Source organism: Equus asinus, chromosome 1 (genome assembly GCF_041296235.1).
Source record: "Equus asinus isolate D_3611 breed Donkey chromosome 1, EquAss-T2T_v2, whole genome shotgun sequence".
Lineage (NCBI taxonomy): Eukaryota > Metazoa > Chordata > Mammalia > Perissodactyla > Equidae > Equus > Equus asinus.
Genome location: NC_091790.1, coordinates 97,716,449 through 97,741,634, shown reverse-complemented (window position 1 = coordinate 97,741,634; position 25,186 = coordinate 97,716,449). Strand labels below are relative to the sequence as shown.

At 40.0% G+C, this 25,186-nt stretch overlaps 1 protein-coding gene across 1 annotated transcript in view; it reads left to right on the top strand.

Moving 5' to 3' along the window:
• Positions 1-25,186, top strand: part of ABCA13 (ATP binding cassette subfamily A member 13) — a 416,147-nt gene that overhangs the window by 149,946 nt on the left and 241,015 nt on the right. Inside the window, exons 32-35 of the mRNA XM_014828402.3 lie at positions 18,652-18,766; positions 20,061-20,390; positions 21,336-21,405; positions 22,927-23,058. Coding sequence (XP_014683888.3) covers positions 18,652-18,766; positions 20,061-20,390; positions 21,336-21,405; positions 22,927-23,058 — 647 coding nt within the window. The remainder of the gene's footprint in view (positions 1-18,651; positions 18,767-20,060; positions 20,391-21,335; positions 21,406-22,926; positions 23,059-25,186) is intronic.

The window sequence follows — 25,186 nt, the reverse complement described above, 5'->3', positions numbered from 1 at the left end:
TGGCTCGTGGATGAAATAAGTGAAGGTGAGTCATTGGGGTCCTCACTAAGAGCAGCCGCCATGAGGGGATGAGAAAGACAGCCAGAGTAGTGTGACACAGGAGGGGCAGAACTGGAGACTGGGTTCAGACAACTCAGGAGAAGAGAAAAAAGGGCAGTGGCTGGAGGGGAATTCGGGCTTTTTTTTTAATTTAATTTTTTTTTTAAGTATAGAATGCTATTGGGAATAGTTGGTCCAGTAAGAGGGGAAAACTGATAGTGTATGGGGGCAGGGCGCCTTGTCATGGAGTAGTTGACGGGGAAGCGACCTTAAGTGGAGGGAGTGACTCCATGGCAATTCATCCAGAGTAACGAAATCTGCTTAATTTGATTTAACTAAGCATTTCTCATCTTTGAACACAGATCTTTCTTTTTCTCCCTTTTTCCTGCATGTAATATCTATTCTCAGCCCACGAACTAATAACGATTTGAGGGACATACCTTGTGAAATGTTATTTTAAGAGTGCAGAGCTGTCTATAACTTGTGCGTTAATCTCCAGGACTTATTTATCTACTAGTTGAAAACATCACACTTGCTAAGAGGCTAGATCTTAATTATTCAAAAAAGAAATGATTATTATGTGATTTGATAGAGATGGTAGCTAAGCTACAATGGTAATCATATTGCAATATATAAATGCATCAAACCAACCCGATGTCCACCTTAAACTTACACAATGTTATATGCCAAATATATTTCAATTAAAAAAAAGATTGCAGAGTTGGATGGGAGCTGGACTCTGTAAAATTTAATGTTTCTTTCAGCCCCATGATTCACAGGTGGTTATCATGGGACAATTTTATGATTGGAACTAAGGTGTATTTCATGAATATAAAGAATTTCAAATATCAATAAATTTCTTAAAAGAGTAAGGCAACTTAATAGAAAGGTTTTCAGAAAATGAAAAACACAACCATACTCTACAATTGTTTTATATTCAAGCAGAATATCTCTTGGAGAGAGCACCCGCCTGTTATTTCTTCCGCTGCTTTCAAACATCTTCAGTTCATAGGATCTGGGGCGGGTCCAAGAGGAGACAGTGATAGTGCGGGGTGGGCTGAGTGACGGTCCCGGGCATCTTGCATTTGGACTTTGATTTGTCTTGGGAGAAGTCAAGAGTGAAGGGCTGACAGGGATTCCTGCTTCCAATGTCCAATTCCTGCTTTCAAAAGACATCAGCTCGATCCACAATAAACCAGTAAGAAGACCTCTCACTTTACACATTTTTGTTGTTTCTTTTCCTCGGGATTTACTTCAAATAGACTTATTAAACACCTGTCTCTTATATTTAGTCAATAGCTGTTGTTTTCAGCAGAAACTCACATTCCTGATTATCCTCAGAGCTCAGAGCTGTCGGAACCCCCTCCCTGCCCCCAGGCCCCGTCCTGTCCCACCGAGAGAGGGACTGGACCATAATGGTTTGATGACGCCAACTATGGTGGGAAGTAGAAGAAATATGTTCATTAAATCTCATAATCCTTCACTTTCTCATGCCGCACAAAGCTCTTATGGACTCATCTCTCTGCTGGGCAGAGGAGGATGGTGTTTTGTTAAAATGTCAGGTAATGGTTTATCCAGTGTCTCCATGTTCTTTTCTATCAACAGCAGCAATAATAATGCTTCTCTTAAAACTGTGTCACATTTTCAAACACATCATCTCACTTATCCTCTAAGAACCTGATAAGATAAATACAGCTGAAGAAATTGAGACTCAGGTCAAATTACTGCCCCAAGGTTTCACGCCATCTGAGTGCGTTTCACTCCCCAGGGAACTATTTATCACCATTCAGTACATCTAAGCATTTTGTGTCAGAACATGTGTACACCCTTGGTCACTCAGCTGTCACTTCACTCCATTGCATGTGAACATCTGGCATGTTTTCTTTTTTTGTAATCAGAGCTCAGAGTTCAGCAGTGGTTCTTAACCTGGCGTGTGTGGGAATTGGGAAATGTGCAGGTGTTTAGATGGTCACAGTGGGGGCGGGTGGATGTTTAGTGCTTGGAGGCCAGAGATGCTAGTTGTCTGGGAATCAATGAAGCAGTTCTGTGCAATGAAGAATAGTCCAGCCAAATTCCCAGACACCCTCATTTAGAAACACAGCCTGCTCTACCTCTGGTGTATTATTTCAGTACCTTCACTCACTTGTATATTTATTCCTCTGTTCATTCATTCAGTAAACACATTTTTCATTCTTACCGTATGATATGCATTTTTCCAGGTGCTGGGAGGGATGCAGAGTGGAGAAATAAGCAGTTCTTAAGCTCAAGAAACTCCTTGCTTAATGTAGTAGATATGGTATATTCACAACTCTAATTAGGTGTTGAAAGGAATAGAGACAGTGAGATACGCATGTTCTGGGAATGGTAAGAGTGAGATAATGCCAGTCTGCTGCGTGTGCTGGCTTCTTGCACAATTGTGGTATTGTGAAGAAATACATGTTTGGTCTTCATCCATTGTTCCAGGGCACAGAGCTCCTAAAACCCTTGGAATTTCCTAAGCGATGAGATCTGTAAAGGTGTTTTTTGTTATGTGAACGAGGTGACTTTTGGAAAGCACCTAAGGATGGGAGCTGGCTGCCTGGAGAAACAACTCTGTGATTTGAGGGTTGGAGCTTTTAGTCCCAGCCCTGACGTCTGGGGAGGGGAGAGGGGCTAGAGATTGAATCAGTCAAGCCTCCATAAAAACCCAGGATGATGGGTTCTGAGAGCTTCCTGGTTGGTGAACACGTGGAGGTTTGGGGAGAGTGGTGCCTGGAGAGGGCTTGGATGTTCTGCACCCTTTTCCCATACCTTGCCCTCTGCATCTCCACCATCTGGCTGTTCCTGAGTTATAGCCTTTAATACTAAACAGTTAATCTGATAAGTAAAATGTGTCTCTGAGTTCTGTGAGCTTCCAGCAGATTGATCAAACCCAGGGAGGGGATTGTGGGAGCCTTCAGTCTATAGCCTATAGGTCATAAGCACAGGTGACAAGCTGGACTTTTGATTGGCATCTGAAGTAGGGGGAGGAGGGCAGTCTTGTGGGACTGAGCCTTTAACCTGTGGAATCTGATGCTCTCTCCAGGTAGAGAGTGCCAGAATTAAGTCGAATTGTGGGACACCCAGCTGGTGTCAGAGAATTGCTTGGTGGTTGGAGAACCCGCCCAAGTTGGAACTGGTCGCTCAGACCTTTTTAACAATGTGGGAGAGCCTGGTGAAGAAGTTTTTTTGTACCCAGAAGTCTGAGTTACACTTCTAAAGGTCTGCTTCTTCAGCGTTTTGGGTCCTGGTAGCTAGTCTTAACCTTTGACTGTGATGACTCTCAAGCTCCTGGGTTCTCTTTAGAATCTCAGATTTGGAATCCTCAGGCAGCTCACCAAGCTGCATTTGGGTTCCTGGTCTGCCGCTTGCTAATCGCCTGACCTTGGGCCAGTGATTTGATGCTTCTGAACCTCAGGCTCCTCACTTACAGGGATGCTAATTGCTGGCCTGCCCACCTCATCAGCTTGTGCTCAGCAATGATCATGCTGTGAACACCCGAGGAGGAGGCCGGATAGATGCTCCCAGGGGCAGCCCACACCTTTTCGTGCAGCACTCACTGGTAGGACGTTCTTCCACATACTGATGTTCAGAGGCAAAATGGAACTAATGTTTTCAGGTGGTGCTGCCTTCAGAGAGGTGTGCATGCATGAGGGCATCCTCTCTTCTCCCTGGCTTTCACAAGTGAGTTAGCAAACTAGGAGCAAGAAAGTGAAGAATAGACATCAAATTCCCCTCCACTCATGGTTAGGGAAGCGCGTTCTGTGCGTAACTGGCCCAGGCCAGGCTGGAGGATACAGCTTAAACATGAGCCTTAAGTATCCCTTACTTCTCCCCTCTCTACCCACCCCCCCATCCAAGTCACTAATCATAAGGGACTCCAGCCACTGTGTTGGGGAAGGCAGCGGAAACAGAGGAGTGACAGCAGCCTGCTGAAGGGGAGATACATGGGGAGAGAGAGAAAGCAAGATAGCTGTGAGCTGCCTGCAGCAGCTGACCACAGCATTCTGGGCTCTGCCAGGATTGGGGTCATGGGATGATTGTGACTGGGCCAGGGCTGGGGAAGGAAGGCAGGCAGGTGGGCAAGGGCAGAGGCCAGGGTGATGGGGGTACAGAGGCTGGAAGTTGATTCCGCCCTACACTTGGATCAAAGTCCTCCATCTTGAGTGGCCAAAACAAAAGCCACTTTCTTTGCATTGTTCCTTCTATATGGTATGATTTTGGTTCAACATGCTCATGGTTTTTTGAACTCACTGGATAGTGCTAATAGAAGTCAGCCACAGAGAAAATACTAATTAACAAGGGGTTATTAAAATGAAGATTATGATTTGCCACCTTCAGAAAGAGAGATGGTGACAACGAAATGTTTCTGAAGATCAAAGTATCCTTTTAAAACGGCTTAAATAAATAAGTGTGTTTCATTTCCTAATTGCCACGTTTATTGACAGAGCTTTTGTTAGAGTTACAGAGTTAGGGATAAATACACAGAAGAATCTGGAACATTATTTGTTTGGTTCATGTTGTCCTGACAATGGAGAGGGGATGACAGCCTACATCTGAGGTCATCTGTACATCCCTGATTTAATATGTTTCTTTTTTTATTGATAGTTTTATGTACAAATGAGTATTGATCAAGAGTTGAGGGAAAAAACCACCCTTCACACCTCTTCTAAAATGTCAGTTGTCTTTTGTTTGGGGACTGTCCTCTTTTCGTTGTACTTGTGATGTGTATTTTACATACTTGAAATCACGATATATTGCTAAGAGTGAAAGTGCTTGTGCTGTTTCTTCCTTTGAAAACTATTTATCGTGCATTGCTATGCGTTGTGCACCGTGGTTGACTGACAGACGTGGAGGTGGAAAGACATGTCATGCCGCCTTCAGGAGGCTGTAGCTCAGGGGTTATCAGGCCATGTGAAGACTAGAGAACCATGCATCTCCTTCCTCTGCTGGGGGTCCCTGGGGATGAGTCCAGGGCTGCTTAGAACCCCTCTCCCCATGGAGGCATGTAGCGCTTCAACTTCAGATGCACACCTCTTCCAGGGATAAGGTCCTAGAGGGGATCTGAAGTCCAACTATGCCATCATTTTCCTCTCCCCCTTTCTCCCACCTCGTCCTCCTGCGTTTCCTTTCCTTCTGTTCTGAGGGCTATTCCCCCTTCAACATGCTTTCTCCCTCAGGAGTTTTCAAAATCATTCTGTGCACAAGTAGTTTCATTATTTTCCTGTTCTATTTTTATTTTTTCAAAGAACCATATTTAAACTGTATTGATCAATTCTCTTTTTTTCATTTCTAACATTTGTTATTTCTGCTTTAACTTTTATTACTTCCTTTTATGTATATTCAATTATCATATATATTTTTTTCTATTGGAGATCAATGTTTAATTCCTTATTTTTAGTGTTCTTTCTTTTCTTTCATTTGCCTTTAAGTTACCTAAAGGAATGACTTTTCTTTCAGTCACTACTGTAACTATGTCTCCTCTATCTGATAGGCAGCTGAAAATTAATTGTTTTCTAGATATTTGCAATGTGGGTTTCTGCTGTGTTCTTCATCCAAGAGCTGTTTAAGTAAAGTTTCTTGAAATTTCCAAGTGGAAATTCTTAGAAAATGTAAACATATGAAAAGTTACTCAGCTTACTTATGATAAGAGAAATTCAAATTTACTCTGTGATAGCATTTTTAAAAATCAGGTTGACAAAATACAAAAATTGCATTATACACTAAATTGCCAAATTCGGTTGCTAAATCCTCATTTTTATACTGCTATCAGAAAATATTACCTTTATCATTTCCAATTTTTGAATGTATGGCATTTTTCTCTGTCAACTAATGTATAATCTACTTTTGTAAATTATTTATACACACTTAAAAAGAATGTCTAATTTCCTAGTTTTAGGTCGGAGAATCTGATCTACATTAATTTTGTTATTTAGGATTTCTCTATCCTAATTTGTGTCCTCTTCATCTGTCGCAGACTAAGATAGATAAATTACAGCCCCCTATTACTTGAGTGTCCCTTTCCCTTTTTTCTGGGTGTTGGCCTTTGAATGTTGATGCTACGTCACTTTGTGCACAGCTATGAATAATTGCGTTCTAGGTTTTATTTAAAGCTCTGTGGACAAAGTTCTACCCTGTATGAAGTTAAACTGATGACCTCTGCTTTTTTTCTTTCTTTCTTTTTCCTCTCTCTTTCTCTTTGCATTCCTATTTACCTAACACTCCTTTGCCCACACTTTCATTTTAAACTTTTCTGAAGTATTTTGTTTCAGGCATGTCTCTTGTATGCATCATATAGATTCTTCTGTAGATGAGGTTAACTCTTTAATAGTATGGAATGAATTACATGTATATATGATCTTAGTTATATCTTTTTTCTATGTTTATAACTTTGCTTTTAAATTAATGCTTGGTAATGTTTTATTGTTGTTTTAGTGCTTACCTTATAATTATAACTTTATAAATAATATCAACCTTTTGTTTTTTCACCATAAGCAATATAATTTTAAAGTCATTTTTCTTCCTCTGTCGTTTACGTTTTCTTCTCATCAGGCAATTTTAGTTGATGTTATCTCACTTAATGCCTTCCTCTGTAGTGTTAAAGGTGTCAATACTTGTATTCTACATTTGTCTATGTTAAAAAAAATAGCCTTTTATTTTGGCATTCACCAACTTATTCTTCCTCGCTAACTCATTTCCCCTGTTCTTCTAACTTTTGTTTGTTGTATAATTTCTATGTTTCAGGAAACACAATTTCCAATTTCTTGTCGTCTTAATTTCCATTTTCATTTTAGTCGTATTTTTCCTGGAAAATATCTTCATTGCTTCCCATAGTTCTTTCACTGTCATTTATCAGTCATCCTTTGATGGACTTAAGTTTATCTTCCAGTAATTTCCTTAAGAAAATCTCATGAGATAATATAACCTGAGTTCTTAAACCCTTAAAGCTTTTTGCAGCATTTATATTTGAAAGACAGCTTGGCTGAATATGAAATCGTTAGCTCACTCTTATGCTTAAGCATCTTGTAGAAATAGCACCATTATCTTTGACTTTGCATATTATTATGGAGAAACCTGAGAGCACTTTGATATTTCCCTGTTTTATATGACCCGGTGATTTTGGCAAGTTGCTAATAACTTGAAAATTCAATAAATTTACCAGGATCCTTTCTTTGTTGACCATTCTAGGACAATTTTCTGTGGCACAAGATAAGACTTTTCATGTGTAAGTTTAAGTTTTCTTTTATGGAAACTCTTGATGTATTCCAGCATTTCAAGTCTATTATCTTCTGATATTTGGTTTTTCTTCTTCAGGGACTCAAATTGCATGAATTTTTTTCCCCTGTGTTTCTTATCAATAAACTTTCCCTAATTCTTTTAAATTCTTTCTTTATTTCTGTTTCCTTTAATTTCATTTCTCTATGCATTTTCTATGTCGCTTTACTGTGTTTTGTGCAGTAGCAATATGCCCTGTGCTTCTAATTTTATCTTCACTTGGCTGACGGCTATTTTTTTCCATTTCTTTCTAAGTTCTTCCAGTTCACATTTCATATCTTCATGCTGTCTTGCCATCTCATCACCGAATTGTAACAATTCTGCTGTATAGTGTTTTTTATAGAGGAGATTTCCTTATTAAATATTTGTTTTTTATTTTATTTTATTGCAGTAACATTGGATTATAACATTATATAGCTTTCAGATGTACAGTGTAATATATTTTGAATTCTGTGTAGATTGCATCATGTTTACCACTCAAAAACTAATTATAGTCCATCACCTCACATGTGAGCCTAATCACCCCTTTTGCCCTCCCCCAACCCCCTTCCCTTATGGTAACCACCAATCCAATCTCCATTGCTATGTGTTTGTTTGTCATTGTTTTTATCTTCTACTTATGAGTGAGATCATACGGTATTTGACTTTCTCCCTCTGACTTATTTCACTTAGCATAATACCCTCGAGGTCCATCCATGTTGTCACAAATGGCCAGATTTCATCATTTCTTATGGCTGAGTAGTATTCCATTGTGTATATATACCACATCTTCTTTATCCATTCATCCCTTCTTGGGCACCTAGGTTGCTTCCAAGTCTTAGCTATTGTGAATAATGCTGTGATGAACATAGGGGTGCATGTATCTTTAAGCGTTTGTGTTTTCAAGTTCTTTGGATAACTACCCAGCAGAGGGATAGCTGGATCATATGTTAGATCTATCCTTAATTTTCTGAGGATACTCCATACTGTTTTCCATAGTGGCTGCACCAGTTTGCACTCCCACCAGCAGTGTAAGAGGGTTCCCTTCTCTCCACATCCTCTCCAACACTTGTTGTTTCCTGTCTTGTTAATTATAGCCATTCTGACCAGAGTGAGGTGATACCCCATTGCGGTTTTGATTTGCATTTCCCTGATAGCTAATGATGTTGAGCATCTTTTCATACGCTTGTTGGCCATCCATATATCTTCTTTGAAGAAATCTCTGTTCAGATCTTTTGCCCATTTTCTAATTGGATTGTTGGATTTTTTGTTGTTGAGCTGTATGAGTTCTTTGCATATTTTAGATATTAACCCTTTATCTGATATATGGTTTCCAAATATCTTCTCCCAACTGTTAGGTTGCATTTTTGTTTTGTTGATGGTTTCCTTTGCTGTGCAGAAGTTTTTAGTTTGGTGTAGTCCCATTTGTTCATTTTTTTTCTTTTGTGTCCCTTGCCGGGTCAGACATGGTACTTGAAAATATGCTGCTAAGACTGATGTCAAAGAGCATACTGCCTATGTTTTCTTCTAGAAGTTTCTTGGTTTCAGGTCTCACATTCAAGTCTTTAATCCATTTTGAGTTGATTTTTGTGCATGGTGTAAGGGAATGGTCTACTTTCATTCTTTTGCACGTGGCTGTCCAGTTTTCCCAACACTTTTATTGAAGAGACTCTGCTTTCTCCGTTGTATACTCTTGGCTCCCTTGTCGAATGTTAGCTATCCATAGATGTGTGGGTTTATTTCTGGGCTCTCGATTCTGTTCCATTGATCTGTGTGTCTGTTTTTGTGCCAGTACTATGCTGTTTTGGTTACTATGGCTTTGTAGTACATTTTAAAATCAGGGAATTTGACACCTCCAGCTTTGTTCTTTTTTCTCAGGAATCCTTTGGCTATTCAGGGTCTTTTGTTGTTCCATATAAATTTTAGGATTCTTTGTTCTATTTCTGTGAAAAATGTTGTTGGAAGTTTGATAGGGATTGTGTTGAATCTGTAGATTGCTTTAGGAAGTATGGACATTTTAGCTATGTTAATTCTTCCAATCCAAGAGCATGGAATATCTTTCCATTTCTTTTTATCTTCTTTGATTTCTTTCAATAATGTTTTATAGTTTTTGGTGTACAAATCTTTTCACCTTTTTGGTTAAGTTTATTCCTAGGTATTTTATTCTTTTTGTTGCAATTGTAAATGGCATTGTATTCTTAATTTCTCTTTCTGCTACTTCATTGTTAGTGTATAGAAACACAACCAAGTTTTGCATGTTGATTTTGTATCCTAAAACTTGATTTTATTCATTTATTATTTTTAAATTTTTTTAGTGGATTCTTTAAGGTTTTCTATATATAAGATCATGTCATCTGCAAAGAGTGACAGTTTCACTTCTTCTTTTCCAACATGGATCCCTGTTATTTCTTTTTCTTGCCTGATTGGTCTGCCTAGGGCTTCCAATATTATGTTAAGTAAGAGTGGTGACAGTCAGCATCCCTGTCTAGTTCTTGTTCTAAGAGCGATAGCTTTCAATTTTTCTCCATCTCCATTGAGAATGATATTTTCTGTGGGTTTGTCATATATGACCTTTATCATGTTATGGTATTTTCCTTCTGTACCCATTTTATTTAGAGTTTTTATCATAAATGGATGCTATATCTTGTCAAATGCTTTCTCTGCATCTATTGAGATGATCATGTGATTTTTATTCTTCATTTTGTTAATGTGGTGTATCACGTTGATAGATTTGCAGATGTTCAACCATCCCTGTGTCCCTGGAGTGAAACCCACTTGATCATGTTGTATAATCTTTTTAATGTATTGTTCTATTTGATTTGTTAGTATTTTGCTGAGGATTTTTGCATTGATGTTCATCAGTGATACTGGCCTATAATTTTCTTTTTTTGTGTTGTCCTTGTCTGGTTTTGGTATCAGGATAATGCTGACTTTGTAGAATGAGTTAGGAAGCCTCCCCTCCTCTTCAATTTGTTGCAAGAGTTTGAGAAGGATAGGTACTAAATCTTCTTTGAATGTTTGTTAGAATTCACCAGGGAAGCCATTTGGTCCCGGACTTTTATTTTTTGTGAGATTTTTGATTGTTCTTTCGACCTCCTTACTGGTGATTGGTCTATTCAAATTCTCTACTTATTCTTGGTCCAGTTTTGAAAGGTTGTATGTTTCTAAGAATTTATGCATTTCTGCTAGATTATCCAATTTGTTGGTGTATAGCTTGTCATAGTATTCTCTTTTGTATTTCTGAAGTGTCTGTTGTAATTTCTCTTCTTTAATTTCTGATTTTATTTATTTAACCTTCTCTCTTTTTTTTCTTGGTGAGTCTAGCTAAGCATCTGTCAATTTTGTTTATCTTTTCAAAGAAGCAGCTGTTGGTTTCATTAATTTTTTCTATTGTTTTTTAGTCTCTATTTCGTTTATTTTTTCTCTGACTTTTATTATTTCCTTCCTTCTGCTGATTTTGGCATTTTTTTATTCTTCTTTTTCCAGTACAGATGCACTGTTAGAGTGTTTGTTTGGGATTTTTCTTCTTTGTTGACATAAGCCTGAATTGCTATAAACTTCCCTCTTAGAACTGCTTTTGCTGCAACCCATAGATTTTGGCATGTCATATTTTCATTTTCATTTGTCTCCAGGAATGTTTTGATTTCTTCTTTGGTTCCTTCATTGACCCTATTATTGTTCAGTAGCATTTTGTTTAATCTCCACACATTTGTGGCTCTTCTGATTTTCTTCCTGTAGTTGATTTCTAGTTTCATACCTTTGTGGTCAGAAATGATGCATGGTATTATTTAGATCTTCTTAAATTTACTGAGACTTGTTTTGTGGCCTAGTATGTGAGCAATCCTGGAGAATGCTTCATGTGCATTTGTAAAGAATGTGTATTCTGTGGTTTTTGGATGGAATGTTCTATATACATCCACTAAGTCCATCTGGTCAAATGTGGGTTACTTAAGGCCAGTGTTTCTTTATTGATCTTCTGTTTAGATGATCTATCCATTGGTGTAAGTGCAGTGTTAAAGTCCCCTACTATTATTGTGTTACTGTCTGTTTCTCCTTTTATGTCTGTTAATAATTGCTTTATATATTTAGGTTCTCCTATGTTGCGTGCATAGATATGTACAAGTGTTATATCTTCCTTTTGGATTGTTCGTTTTATCATTATGTAGTGCCCTTCTTTGTCTCTTGCTACAGTTTTTGTAAAGTCTATTTTGTCTGATATAAGTATTGCTACCTCTGCTTTCTTTTCTTTGCCATTTGCATGGAATATCTTTTTCCATCCTTTCACTTTCAGTTTGTGAGTGTCTTTAGGTCTGAAGTGTGTCTCTTGTATGCAGAATACATATGGATATTGTTTTTTTATCCAATTGGCCACCCTATGCCTTTTGATTGGAGCATTTAGTCCATTGACATTTAAAGTAGTTACTGATAAATATTATTTATTGTCATTTTGTTACTTTTTTTCCTGAGTATTTTAGTAGTTCTTCTCTGTTTCTTTCTTTTTCTCTTGCTCTCTTCCCTTATGGTTTGATAGCTTTCTTTAGTAATACGATTGATTTCTTTTGTCTTAATTATTTGCTTGCTTATTATAGGTTTCTGATTTGTGATTCCCATGAGGATCCTATATAATATTCTATGTATATAACAGTGTATATTGAGTTGATAGACTCTTTAGCTTGACCTCATTCTAAAAGTTCTAGTTTTTCACTCCCCTCCTCCCACATTTTGTGCTTTTGAAATCACATTTAATCTCTTGTTTTCTGTGTGTCTATCCATTACCCTCTTATCACTGAAATAGGTAATTTTATTACTTTTGTCTTTTAACCTTCATTTTTATCTTCACAGGTGGTTGATCTGCTATGTTTACTATATTTTTACCTTTATAAGTGATTTTATTGCCTTTTTTTAAATTTTATTTTTTTCATTTTTCTCCCCAAAGCCCCCAGGTACATAGTTGTATATTCTTCTTTATGGGTCCTTCTAGTTGTGGCATGTGGGACGCCACCTCAGTGTGGCTTGATGAGCAGTGCCATGTCCACACCCAGGATCCAAACCAATGAAACATCAGGCCTCGTGCAGTGGAGCACATGAACTCAACCACTTGGCCATGGGGCCAGCACCCTGGCTGGTTTTTTTTTTTTGATAATTATTTTATCCCTATTTGTGGTCATCGCTTTCCCACTTAAATATGTCCCTTCAGCGTTTCTTGTAGAACTGGTTTTTTTGGTGATAAACTCCTTTAATTTTTGCTTGTCTGGGAAGCTGTTTATCTCTCCTTCCATTCTGAATGATAACTTTGATGGATAGAGGATTCTTGGCTGTAGGTCTTTTCCTTTTAGCACTTTAAATATGCCATGCCATTCTCTTCTCGCCTGTAGGGTTTCAGCTGAGAAGTCTGCTGATAGCCTTATGGGCTTTCCTTTGTATGTCACTTGTTGCCTTTCTCTTGCTGATTTTAGGATTCTCTCTTTATCTCTAATTTTGGACATTTTAATTATAATTTGTCTTGGTGTGGGCCTCTTTGGGCTGATCTTGTTTGGAGCTCTCTGTGCATCCTGTACTTGGATGTCTGTTTCCATCTTTAGGTTAGGAAAATTTTCATCTATTATTTCTTCAAATAAATTTTCTGCCCCTTTGTCTCTCTCTTCTCCTTCTGGGACACCTATAATATGAATGTTAGTGCACTTGATGCTGTCCCAGAGTTCCCTTAGTCTGTTCTCATTCTGTCTAATTCTTTTTTCTTTTTTCTCTTCAGCTTACGTGATTTCCTCTAGTCTTTCATCTAGCTTGCTGATTGGTTCTTCTGTATCTTCTACTCTGTCCTGAGTCCTTCTAGTGAATTTTTCATTTCCAGTATTGTATTCTTCATTTCTGATTGGTTCTTTTCTTTTCTTTTTGAGGAAGATTAGCCCTGAGCTAACTACTGCCAATCCTCCTCATTTTGCTGAGGAAGACTGGCCCTAAGCTGACATCCATGCCCATTTTCCTCTACTGTATACATGCGATGCCTACCACAGCATGGCTTTTACCAAGCGGTGCCATGTCTGTGCCTGGGATCTGAACCAGCGAACCCTGGGCCTCCAAGAAGCAGAACGTGCAAAGTTAACTGCTGCACCAGTGGGCTGGCCCCAAGATTGGTTCTTTTTTTATATTTTCCAGTTCTTTGTTGATGAGCTCACTGTATTCATCCAGTCTTCTCCCAATATCTGTGAGCATCCTTATGAGATTTTGTTTGAACTCTTTGTTGGTTGGGTCACTTCTTCCTGTTTCATTTGGTCCTTTTTCTGGGGTTTTGTCCTGTTCCCTTGCTTGGAATGCATTTCTTTGTCTCCTCATTATGCCTCTTTCTCTGTGCCTATTTCTATGTATTAGGTGAGTCGGCCATGTCTCCTGATCTTGGAGGAGTGGCCTTATGTAAGAGATGCCTTTTGAGGCCCAGCAGTGTGCTTCCCTCTCATCACCAGTTCAAATGATCCAGAAGTGACCCCTTTGTGGGCTACTTGTGTCCTTCTGCTGTGGCAGGGTTGCTCTTAATCCAGGTACACAGGGAGCCTAGTCTTTTCTTCCCTGGCCGGCTGATTGTAAATCTGGCTCAAGGATCCTCAGCACCTTTGGCTACAAGGTTTAACAGCACACTCCTGTTGCAGATTTCCTTTTAATTGGGTAGGTACCCAGTGTAGCTGGTTGCTAGGCTCAGGAGCTTACAGTTGCTATAGGCCTCAGGCCTACAAGGCTGTTGTCAGTTCTCTTAGGAGTGCAGCTGAGTGGGACTGGCCTTAGGCACGGGAGCACTCAATTGTTTCAGGCTTTGGAGGGTGGGTCTGATCCTTTTTATGGCTATTTGTGAAGCAGAGGTCTTGTGCCACCGACAAGCCTCAACCTCCACAGGACCACATACACCATCAACACAGTTCTGGTCTGTGCACAATTCCTAACCCCTGGAGCATACCCGATGCCCCACTGCAGAGGCACCCACCTTTCCAACAATGCTGCCCACAGTTCACCTGGTCCTGACACAGGCCCTTCCCCACAGAGGCAGACACACTAGCTTGCCTGTAGAGGATAAAGGCACCCAGTCATTCCAGGCTGACAAATAGCCTGAGGGCTTGCCATTGGACAGGGCCGGTCCATAGGGTGAGTTGCCTGCCCTTGCTGAACTGCACTAAATCTGCACTCTAGTGAGTGTGGCAGCCCCCTGGGCTAACAGACCAGGGGAAGAACCTCAATGGTGTCTCCTGGGGTCTGTGTCAGCCCGCCTGGACCAGGTCAGAACAATGGCCCCCACCAATGTCTCAGTCTCCAGAGAGGTCTCTCCTCTCATTGAGAATCTCCCACAGCGCACCAGTTGTGTCTCTTCTCACCAAAGGACTGTCAGCCTTCTCTCTGGTGATTTTAGGTTACTGAGATGGGTGAATACAAACTTTATGTGTGACCCCTTTAAGACCCGGGTCTTTTTGGCTTTCATCTGATAGCTTTTCTGGGGGTATTTGTGCTGCAGTTAATAGACCAGTTAAGACAGATAATAAGACCCTCATCTTAGTTGTGCTGAGTTGAAGGATACTTATAGCAGTATCAGTCCCTGCTCCAGACCTCACTCCTCCAGAGAGTACTCCATACCTTAGGGTGGCTCCCGGCTGGCTGGCTGAGAAGATCTGCTGCTCCTGAAGATGGCTTTTTTCCTCTTCAGCAGGAATTTCTGCCTCTTCTGCCTTAGTCAGGACTGTCCCTTGTTGTGGGGGTTCTTTTTTTTTTTTTTTTTTGAGGAAGATTATCCCTGAGCTAACATCTGCTGCCAATCTGCCTCTTTTTGCTAAGGAAGACTGGCCCTGAGTTAACATCCATGCCAATCTTCCTCTATTTTATATGTGGGATGCCTATCACAGCATGGCTTGCCAAGCAGTGCCATGTTCACACCTGGGATCTGAACGGGTGAAACCCAGGCCGCCAAAGCAGAATGTGTGCACTTAATCACTGTGTCACCAGGTCGGCCCCTTGTGGGGGTTCTTTTTAGCCAATTTTCAGTTTTCTATCCTGGATAATTTTTCCAAAAATAGTTGTAACCTGGTTGTGTTCATGGGAGGAGATGAGTTCAGAGTCTGCTTATGCCACCATCTTGATGAGATCTCTTATTAAATATTTTTAAATTGATGGCAAAAAATGTTTATTATTTTCACCTGTTCCATGTCACCATCGTTTTGGCATGTGTTCTTCAATTGTTAATAGTTGCGCAACTCTCAATCTACCTATAATTCATATGTGAATGTTGTGCTAGATTTATATTGTCATTGTTGTTACTCATTTTGAATGAATTTGGTATTCCTGGCCAGTTGTTTTGCAAGAGGGTCCTGTTGGTGGGGAGGACCAGGTGACATCAATGGCTGCACAGCTGAGTCTCTTTCCCATAGCCACAAAGATGGAGTGCTTCCTGCAAATATATGTATTCTTCAGATAACCCTCCCTTCTCTGTTTCCGTGGAAATACAACCTAAAGGTAGGAGTGGCTTCTGAGACCACCCAATTTAATGTGCAGCTCCACATCCACTTAACACATGCCATTGTGTATATTGTGCCCTCAGGGTGTGCCTAGACTTTAAGAAGTGTAGTTTTGATGGTGCCTTCTAGATTGCAGAGGGTGGAGTTTTGCTACTAGCGACTCTTTTACCTACTTTTTTTGTGTGATTCTCACATGAACTTGATTATTTTTAGCAGCTTTTTAAAATACGTGGGCATCTCTTTGAAACATATATCAAATTGGAATGTAAGGTTTTCCCTTCTCTTGTTGATCTTGGCCTTGTTTCCAGGAGTAGATTAGGAAAGGGCTGGTTACATAGCCATGTGTTACAATTTCTCATCACCAATTTCTTATTCTATGCAATTCCTATCAAATGGTCACACTCAGACACATGGGTATAGAGTGTCTGGACATTCTCTGGCATCCACGGTCTTTGCCCCAAGAACTCTAGAGTTGGGTTTATCCAATTCCAAGCCTCCCATGACTTTCCTCCTTGAATAGATGCAGGGATCCATGGACACACATTATAGTCCCGGACCCACCATCACAGAACTCTAACCCAGTCTGACTTCTGAGGCAATAACTTAGATAGACTCGTAAGATTATATTTGCGTGTGATACGTACTGGCTCTTTTGTAAGATCCAAGTTGCTGCAAGAATAGAGTTTAATATCCATCAATTCTACCACCATTAAGTAAAAAAGGTAAACTTCATGAACAAATAGACAAATTCTTTTCAAATCCCCCCCTCAAATGAACTTGGTGTTAGTTGTTTCTGACTTCATAGGTGATCTAAGCTTCATCTCTGTGGTAATTTGTGTTACTCTGAGCCAACATTTGTTGGATTAGGTGGCATTTGTTGGATTAGCAAGTGGATGTAGTTTCTGGTATTTCCTGTTCATAGTCTTCTACCTGCAGTGAACACTATAAAAATGAGGATAAAAAAACCCAGAAATCACAAAACTAAAAATCTGAAACACTCTGTCCTCTGCAAACAGTCACTGTATAGCGGACGAGTTAACTATGTCTACCTTTCAAATGAGATTCATCAAGTTGATAGCTCATTATGGTTGTCTTAGGCAGGAAAATGAATAAAAACAAAGAGGTTAATTTCCATTTCTTTTTCACTCATTCACGTCTTTCTTAACAAATACTTGTTTCCCACTATGTGGCTGCCTTTGCCAAGCAGTGGAGGTGCGGTGGGGAGGCCGGCCCTAAGGGCTTACAGTCTAGTGTGAAGTGCAGACGTCCTAGTCCTGAAGATGTTCCACGCTGTGCTTCCTGCTCTGAAGGAGAAGTCGTAGCAGGGCTCAGGGAGGCCATTGCAGCAGAGACCCATCTAGACATTTCTCGGTCTCCAGGGCCAGCATCTCTGTTGGATATTGTTGGCTCTTGTCTGGACTGCTTCACCTCTTCAGAGGCTTCTCCACCTGCCCTCCATTGTCTACACTGCAGTCAGTGATCTTTTTAAAAAACATCCACCTAATACGTCACCTCTTTTTTGCTTTCTCCCTCCTAAAACCCTTTCGTAGTATCCCCTTGTTCTTTGAATAAATCTAGTACTTACCCTGACATACAAAATCCTTGCATGATCTGGCCCCAGCTAATGCTCTGTCCAGCCCCATCTCTTATGAATCCATGAGGCCATTGGCAACTCCTAAATTATGTCCCACATGCTCCCGTCTCCAATAATTGCACTTGCAGCTCCTCTGCCTGGAGCAGTCTTCCTTCAGATTCCTATAGGACTCATTTCCTTGCTTCTTCTGTTCTCTGCTCAGATATTTCTTCCCTAGACACCTTGCCTAACTACCCTATTTGAAATAGCATCCCTTCTCGCTGTTGCTAATGCCATTCTTTTACATACCTGACGTGATGTCATGTATCTCCTTGTTTATTGGCTTATTTTCTGCATCCCCTTCCCCCACTAGAATATAGGATCCTCAATGGCAGGACGTTTCTCTGTTTGGTTCATTCATGTATCACATACCCAATAAAATGGCTTGCCCCTTTGGTTGGTCTCAGTGATGGATCAATTAATGTGTGGATCTAGAGCCCAGAGAGTATGAGGTGAGAAGATAGGATGCAGCTTGGGGTTAAAATGCCCACATTTAAAGGATAGGGAAAGGAGATGTTGCTAGTGAAGGAGACTGAGACAGTTGACAGAAGCCAAGTGTTGTTCTGGAAGCTAAAGGAGAGAGGGAAGGAGTGATCAGTCAATGTTATCAAACATAGCTAAATCAAGAAGGAAAACAATGGAAAAATTCACACTGGATTTGAGGCATGGCTGTCATTGGCGTCCTAGATTAGAGTCATTTCAAGTGTGACTTAAAAGGAGAAGCCCCATCAGAGTGGGCTGAAAACTGAGTGTTGGGGAAAAAGAAAGGGAGGCCTTCATTTGCCAATTTCCGCATATTCTGTAGGTCTAATCTATGATCAATTGATAGCACTGATTAAAGAGAGATAATGGTCCCAATTAAGTGGGAGTGGGGGATGGTAGTCATGAATTCATGACCATTTCCTCCCCACCTGCTCTGCCTAGGAGGGTGTTAGAGAGGACTGGGGTCAGTGAAGGCAACGATCTCTACTCCAGGGACCTTGAACAGTTGTTTCTGCTTTGTGAGTTCGCACACCTATAGAATCAGGACATCAAACAGCCATCCTGCCTAAGTCACAGGCTTGTTGAAATGGCCAAACGAGATATTGTTCCTGCAAGAGCTTTGTAGCTTGTAAGAACAGTGTAAGAAAGCAAGCACAGGTGCGGTACTTACAGGAGCCTGACTGAATAGAATCGCTCTACTTGCTGTCAGATGCTGACCGAATTGTTTCCTTACAGGTTCTTAAACAACGTTGGTTTCTTTTTCCCCCTGATAATGATGCTGACGTGGATGGTGTCTGTGGCCAGCATGGTCCGAAAGCTGGTTTATGAGCGGGAGATCCAGATAGAAGAGGTAAATTGCCTTAGAGCTCACCTGGGAGATGAGGAGGGAAGCCTGGGGCTTTAGAGATGAGTCCTGCCCCATAACTGACCCCCGAATGTGTTTTGCCTGCCCTTGCCTCTGCTGGGGTTCCCAGCAGTAAGTAAGTATAAGGTCTGGCTGAGCCACTGTCCCAGGAAAATCACTTTACCTTGAAGTCCGAAGCCCTGCCAAAAGTTAGCAGATATTTCCTGTAAGATGGAAGGACAAGCACATGAAACTGAAAGAAGGAAACCAATGTGGCTCATTCAACAATTTTTGTACAACCCGGAAAGATAGAACTGCAGACTTCCCATCTTAATTTATGATTTGACTTCTTCATGTACAGCCTCTCCATTTTTGTCCTAATATTGTTAAAGCTGGAAACTATCAAAGCTGCTTTTAAGAACGAAAGTTCGTAAAAATATCCAGTAAAGACCTGCTTCCCGTTTAGCTGGCAGAGACTCTGGGCACACGTTATCCACTAGCCTCATGTTTATTACAAAGAAGAAAAAGCGGGCCGAGTACAATGTGCTTTTCGTTCAATTTTGAAGAGAACCTGTGCTATTGTTTTGCTTGTTGTTTACCTATTTAGGACTGACTTACTCCTGGATCTCTGTGTTTCTTCCTGGTGGCCTCCCAGGGTGGGTGTATCAGAATGGATTGTTCTCATTTCACAAGTAACCAGGCCCACACCCAGAGATATCACTGAGTTGTAGATTAGTGGCTACAATAATTTTATTGTTATTATTTTGAACACATTCCAAAACCAATACAATAATCCCACCAACTGCACAACTGAATGGCATAAGGCCCAGTATCTCCCCTCTTCATTTTTCTTTTCATCTTTGTTAAACAAAACCAACATAAGGAAAATGAAAAAAAAAAAAAAAAAGGAAACAAATCAGTAAAACCCAAATAAACAAGGAAATGCAATGAATCCTCGTCAAGCCTGAGGTCATCAAGCCTGAGGTCTAGGATCTGCTCTTCCCTTTCTGCTGTGCATTGTTCCAGTGGGTGAGATGGTTTTAACATCACCTTGTCTCAGTCTGGCTTCCCTGAAATGGTGAATGACTTACTGTGTACGGGGTTGCTTCAAATTAAATGCTAGGCTCTAGGAGAAAGTGTCTGGTATGGTGCCTGCTGGGTGCTGGATTGCCAAGCCAGCGACCACATGGAAGTAGCAGCCCTGGCTTGCCTTTCCACCTGTAGGCGTTCTCTTTCTGAGATCCGATCCATCCTTTCTCAAGCATCCAGGTGGTAACTCTGGTCTCTCTTCTTTTGACAGTACATGAGGATGATGGGAGTACATCCAACGATCCATTTCCTGGCCTGGTTCCTGGAGAACATGGCCATGTTGGCCATAAGCAGTGCCGCCCTGGCCCTGATTCTGAAAATAAGTGGCATCTTTGCATACAGCAATGCTTGCATTGTCTTCCTCTTTCTCCTGGATTTTGGGGTGTCAGTCATCATGCTGAGTTACTTCTTGAGTACATTTTTCAGCCAAGCGAACACAGCTGCCCTTTGTACCAGCCTGGTGTATCTGATCAGCTTTTTGCCGTACATAGTTCTGCTGGTTCTACACAATCAATTAAATGTTGTCATTCAGACGTTTTTGGTAAGTGGCTTGTTTTGTAAAAATGCAAAATAAAACAAAACTGCCATCTACCCAATAAAACCTATCTCCTCCCTCAACATTTGAGTGGATCCTTGTCAGATCCCCATGGGCTTTCTGATATCCACTTTTCTTGCTTCTACTCACAGTTGTAGAGCTCGCATTGGGAGTTCATTGAAACTGCATGGTTTGCTGGGAGTCAGCTCATTAAGAAAGGGCTTGTTTCATGTAACAGGGACTCCCCTCTGAAGGCTCTTTGGGAACTTGGTAGCATCCTAAAGAAAAAGAGCCATTGACTGCCTGGCCTGTGTTTCAAATGCTGTGACTTTTGTCTTCAATCCTTATATTTAAGGGTTTTATACACGTAAACTTTGATTCCCTCTTTACATGTCCAAATGTTTTCTACCAAATAAAAAAATCTAACTCTGGCATATTATATTTTTAAATGTAAGATACTCTTTAAATGGGCTTTTTTTTCTGACATAAAACCTCTCCACTGGAAGTAAAATAACATTTTCCTCCAGTAAGCTCTCTTTCTTAGTGTAGAACAGTGGATATGTGCCATCAGTCTGCCTGCAGTGTGCTCCAGGGCATTCACTTAATAATAAAAAATAGTAAATCGCTCTATTCCATTTTCCACTGTTTTGGCCTATACATTTCTGTATACACTGCATTGGATTTATGACACTTCAAACATTGCAGTAAAGAGAAATAATTCCTTTTAACATTAGAAACAAGCTTGTTATCACGCTTTTCAGAACGGGCTGACATTCGGCTAAGTCTTCCAGGTTCAGATATTGAAATCACCGCCTGGAGCAATGGTTTGGCATGCTTCGAGTTGGAACATGTCGTGGTTTCTCTATTTGTATTTAGTGCTGTGGATTTTCTGTGGTCCCAGTCAAGCCCTAACATGCTGTTTTTCTCTTTGCTCCATCAATCCGTGGGCAGTGCCTTCTCTCCACAACCGCCTTTGGACAAGGAGTGTTTTTCATTACATTCCTAGAAGGGCAAGAGGCAGGTAAGGGAATGCATTTTCAAAAAGTGACTCTCAGTGATTCATGTTTTTCGAAATTTATAGTTATCATGTTGCAAGTGGCATAATATAACATCTCCATTAGAAAGTGGAACATCTGGAATGAGATTCTGGTATTTGGTTTAGCTGATGTAAACACCTCCCACCACCTATCTGCCTTAGTTTTAGGAACAGTCAAGAATAACCATGGTGCCCCATGCTTCAGACACTATCCAGATCAGCCACCCAGCTAATGCTTGGTCTTCCTTATAACACCCCTGATAGACGTAGGGGCAACTTAGTGACCTTCTGAATTCTTCCAAGAATGGGGTGTGCACACATGTCCCATCTCTTGGGGGATTATTGAATTGGCCTCTGTCTTCTTGGGTCTCCTGCAGGCTTTTTCTAGTTTCTCTTTGTAATTCCCTCTTTCACATGACAACCATTCACACATTATCAACTCTCATCTTTACCTCCAGATTTTCTGGGTCCTTCCTGAAGGTCAGGATCCAGAAATAGGTCTAACCAGCATAGAGCACAATTATCTCCTCCATTTTTCTACAATTTTATCCCTATTAATTCAGCCTAAAATAATATTTTAAAATTTGTTGGCAGCATTTTTCACTTATGTTGAGATTTTGACAACTAAAATCCTAAACCAGAATGGATATATGTTTCTTAGACGTTTATATGGTTTTTGTGGTGTGTTTTTATAAACACTTAAAAGCCATAAATGAAACTCAGCCCAGATATTGCTACATTAGTCCATTAATTTGGCACTGGTTTTGGAGTTCTCAGACTTTTCAGTAGAGCGTATTGAACTTCACCAGGAGAGTAATCCTGAGTGTTTTCTCCTAAATTCTTTGAACTGATCGGTAAACTAAATTGGATCAAGAAGATACAGAAGAAAAATAGTCACTGTTGATTCTCTGAATATTTTGGACTGAATTCCAGCAAGTGCATGATGTTAAAACATTTCTTTTACTGGGTTCTAGGCTAGTACCATAGAAAAATTGAGAAAGAAGAATATTTTTCTTAAGACAAGATTATATTTTAATGCAACAAGATTTGCAAAGATATTGTAAGAAAATAATGATTTTTTTCCTACTTCGGACCTTATATATCTTGTTATATATTTTCCAAGAACAGAGAGAATAATGAAATTTAGAATTTGGGTTCTCAAAGAGCCTTCTTTATCTTTTTTTTAAACGTACATATTATCCTTAAATATAGATTTTTATTTTAGTTAAGCAAATAAAACTAGATATAAGTAAAACAACCTTTAAAATTTTTAAATGATCGATATTAAAATGTTGTTAATAGTCACTCCACCTGATCCCCTTGAAATAAATGTGAGATTAAGCAAACTAACATTTCATTTGAAGAATTATGACCAATGGTATTGACCTTCTTTTTGTTTTATCTGTATTCAGCTTGCTTGAGCTTCCAGAACTAATAAACTCATTTTACCCATATCTACTCAAAGAGGACACATAGTTCTAACTCTGATCTTTCCCTTCCTCCTAGGAATTCAGTGGAATAACATGTACCAAACTCCGGAACAAGCTGGCATGACATTTGTCTGGGTTTGCTGGATGATTCTCTTTGATTCAGGCCTTTATTTTTTGTGTGGATGGTACTTGAGCAACTTAATTCCTGGTAAGAATTCTGCACTTTCAAAGATGACAAAATAAATTTAAACAGCAGTTTGTATCCGTATATGTGAATATTAGGATAATTACATATTCTTTAAATTAGACATGAAAAAGGGAGTTCATAGGATTTATTTTAAAGGGAGTGTGAATGTTTAAGGAAAAGGTGGAACTTCTGCACCCTGAGAGAAACAGTAAAGGCCATGTGAAGACAGAACAGAGGGGCCGAGACACATGCTGGATGGCCCCATTTGGCCCACCACGCAGTTGCCCTGCAGGTGGGCTTTGGTCAGTTGGATGAAGGAGACCCTAGTTCGCAGGATCAGGGATGAGGGGAGTGAGGGTGGGAGAGTCTGGGGCCCATGTGCCATTGGCCTCTAAGGAACAAGGTCAGGGCAGAGGTCCAGAGAGCTGCATGGAGCAGAACCTGGAGGAAAGCCAGGCCAAGCAAATGCTTTTGTGCTGGGGGTTAGAGTCAGGAGCTGCCCCCAAATCCAGAGTTGTCAGTGGTGTCACGAGTCTGGAATTTCTCCCATGTGGCATGTTTCTTCCTCGGTGTAGCAGGTGTACCATGGAGGCAATGAGAGAATAGGCCACCAGTGGTCATGAATTTCCCCTCCTGTGTTATTGGGGTGGGAGGTATTCATACCATGTGCCTGGCTCAGGCTAAAAAGGGCGGAAATGGCACGTAAATCTTTTTGATTTTATAGTTTTGAAAATAGCATTTTGATGGTATTATATATTTCATTCTTGTGACTCTGGCTCTATACTTTCCAAAGTGACTGGATATTTCAAGTAGCATCAAACCTTTAAAGTTAAGAACTAAAAACTAAAATTAGATTCTAACCATAAGCAAACTGAAAATGGAGGGATAGAAGAAAAAACCCAGTTCATTCTGTTTAAAAAAAACATATTCCAGAGTTGGAGAGCTCATGCATCATTTAAGGATGAGTAAAAATCAGAACAATAGGGGTCATCAAAAAGATTATTTTATAGAAAAGTGGGAAAATATGGCCCCAGAGGTAGAGACAGAGAATAGATTAGATGGTGGATGCACCCACTGGGCCCACTGCGCAGCTCTGCAACAGGTGGGCTTCTGTCAGCTGACCAGGAAAGTGATTTATTTTGGAAAAATTTAGATCACATTATTTGAGTACTTTGAATAAAATTTAAGAAAAGTTGGATTCTAGGAAAGAAGAGATAAAACAATGAACTGAAAAGGCCAAAGTGAAGAGGAGACTGGATGAGACGCAGTTGGATATTAAAAAGAAGCTAGGTAACACACAAGAGAACTGTTATAAAATATGTATATGATGTCAATTTTAAAATACACGAGGAAGTGGTAATGAGCAAAAAATAGCTGCAGAAACTCAGACTGAGGCCTGGAGGATGAGCCATGGGTGTCCCCAAGAATAAAGGCAAAGAGATGCAGACACTTGACCTAAAGGTGGTTGGTAGAGATGGACCTGCAGAGCTTCGTTCAACCCGAGGAAGAGACACAGATCAAGTAGAACAAAACGAAAAATGGAACCATCGTTCAACAAAGAGAAGAAAAACTTAGATTTGCAAAATAAGTGCTCACCACATTGTATACAAAGTTAATAAAAGGAAACCTAAATTTAGATATAAAATGGCAGATGTCTTGAACTCTATGGACAAAGAAAAGAATCCAACAAGCTGAGTAGTATTCCATCATATATATATATATATATATATATATATATGTATATATACACACTACATCTTCTTTATCCATTCATCTCTTGGTGGGCATTTGAGTTGCTTCCACATCTTGGCTATTGTGGATAATGCTGTGATGAACATAGGGATGCAGAACTCTGTTTGAATTGTTGATTTCATGTTCTTTGGATAAATACTTACTGGTGGGATAGCTAGATCATATGGTTTTCTACTTTTAATTTTTTGAGAAGTTTCCATGTTGTTTTCCATAGTGGCTGCACCAGTTTGTATTCCCACTAGCAGTGTATGAGAGTTTTCTTTACTCCACATCCTCTCTAACACTTGTTATTTTTTGTCTTGTTAATTATAACCATTTTGACAGGTGTAAGGTGATATCTTACTGTAGTCTTAATTTGCATTCCCCTAATGATTAGTGATGTTGAACATCTTTTCAT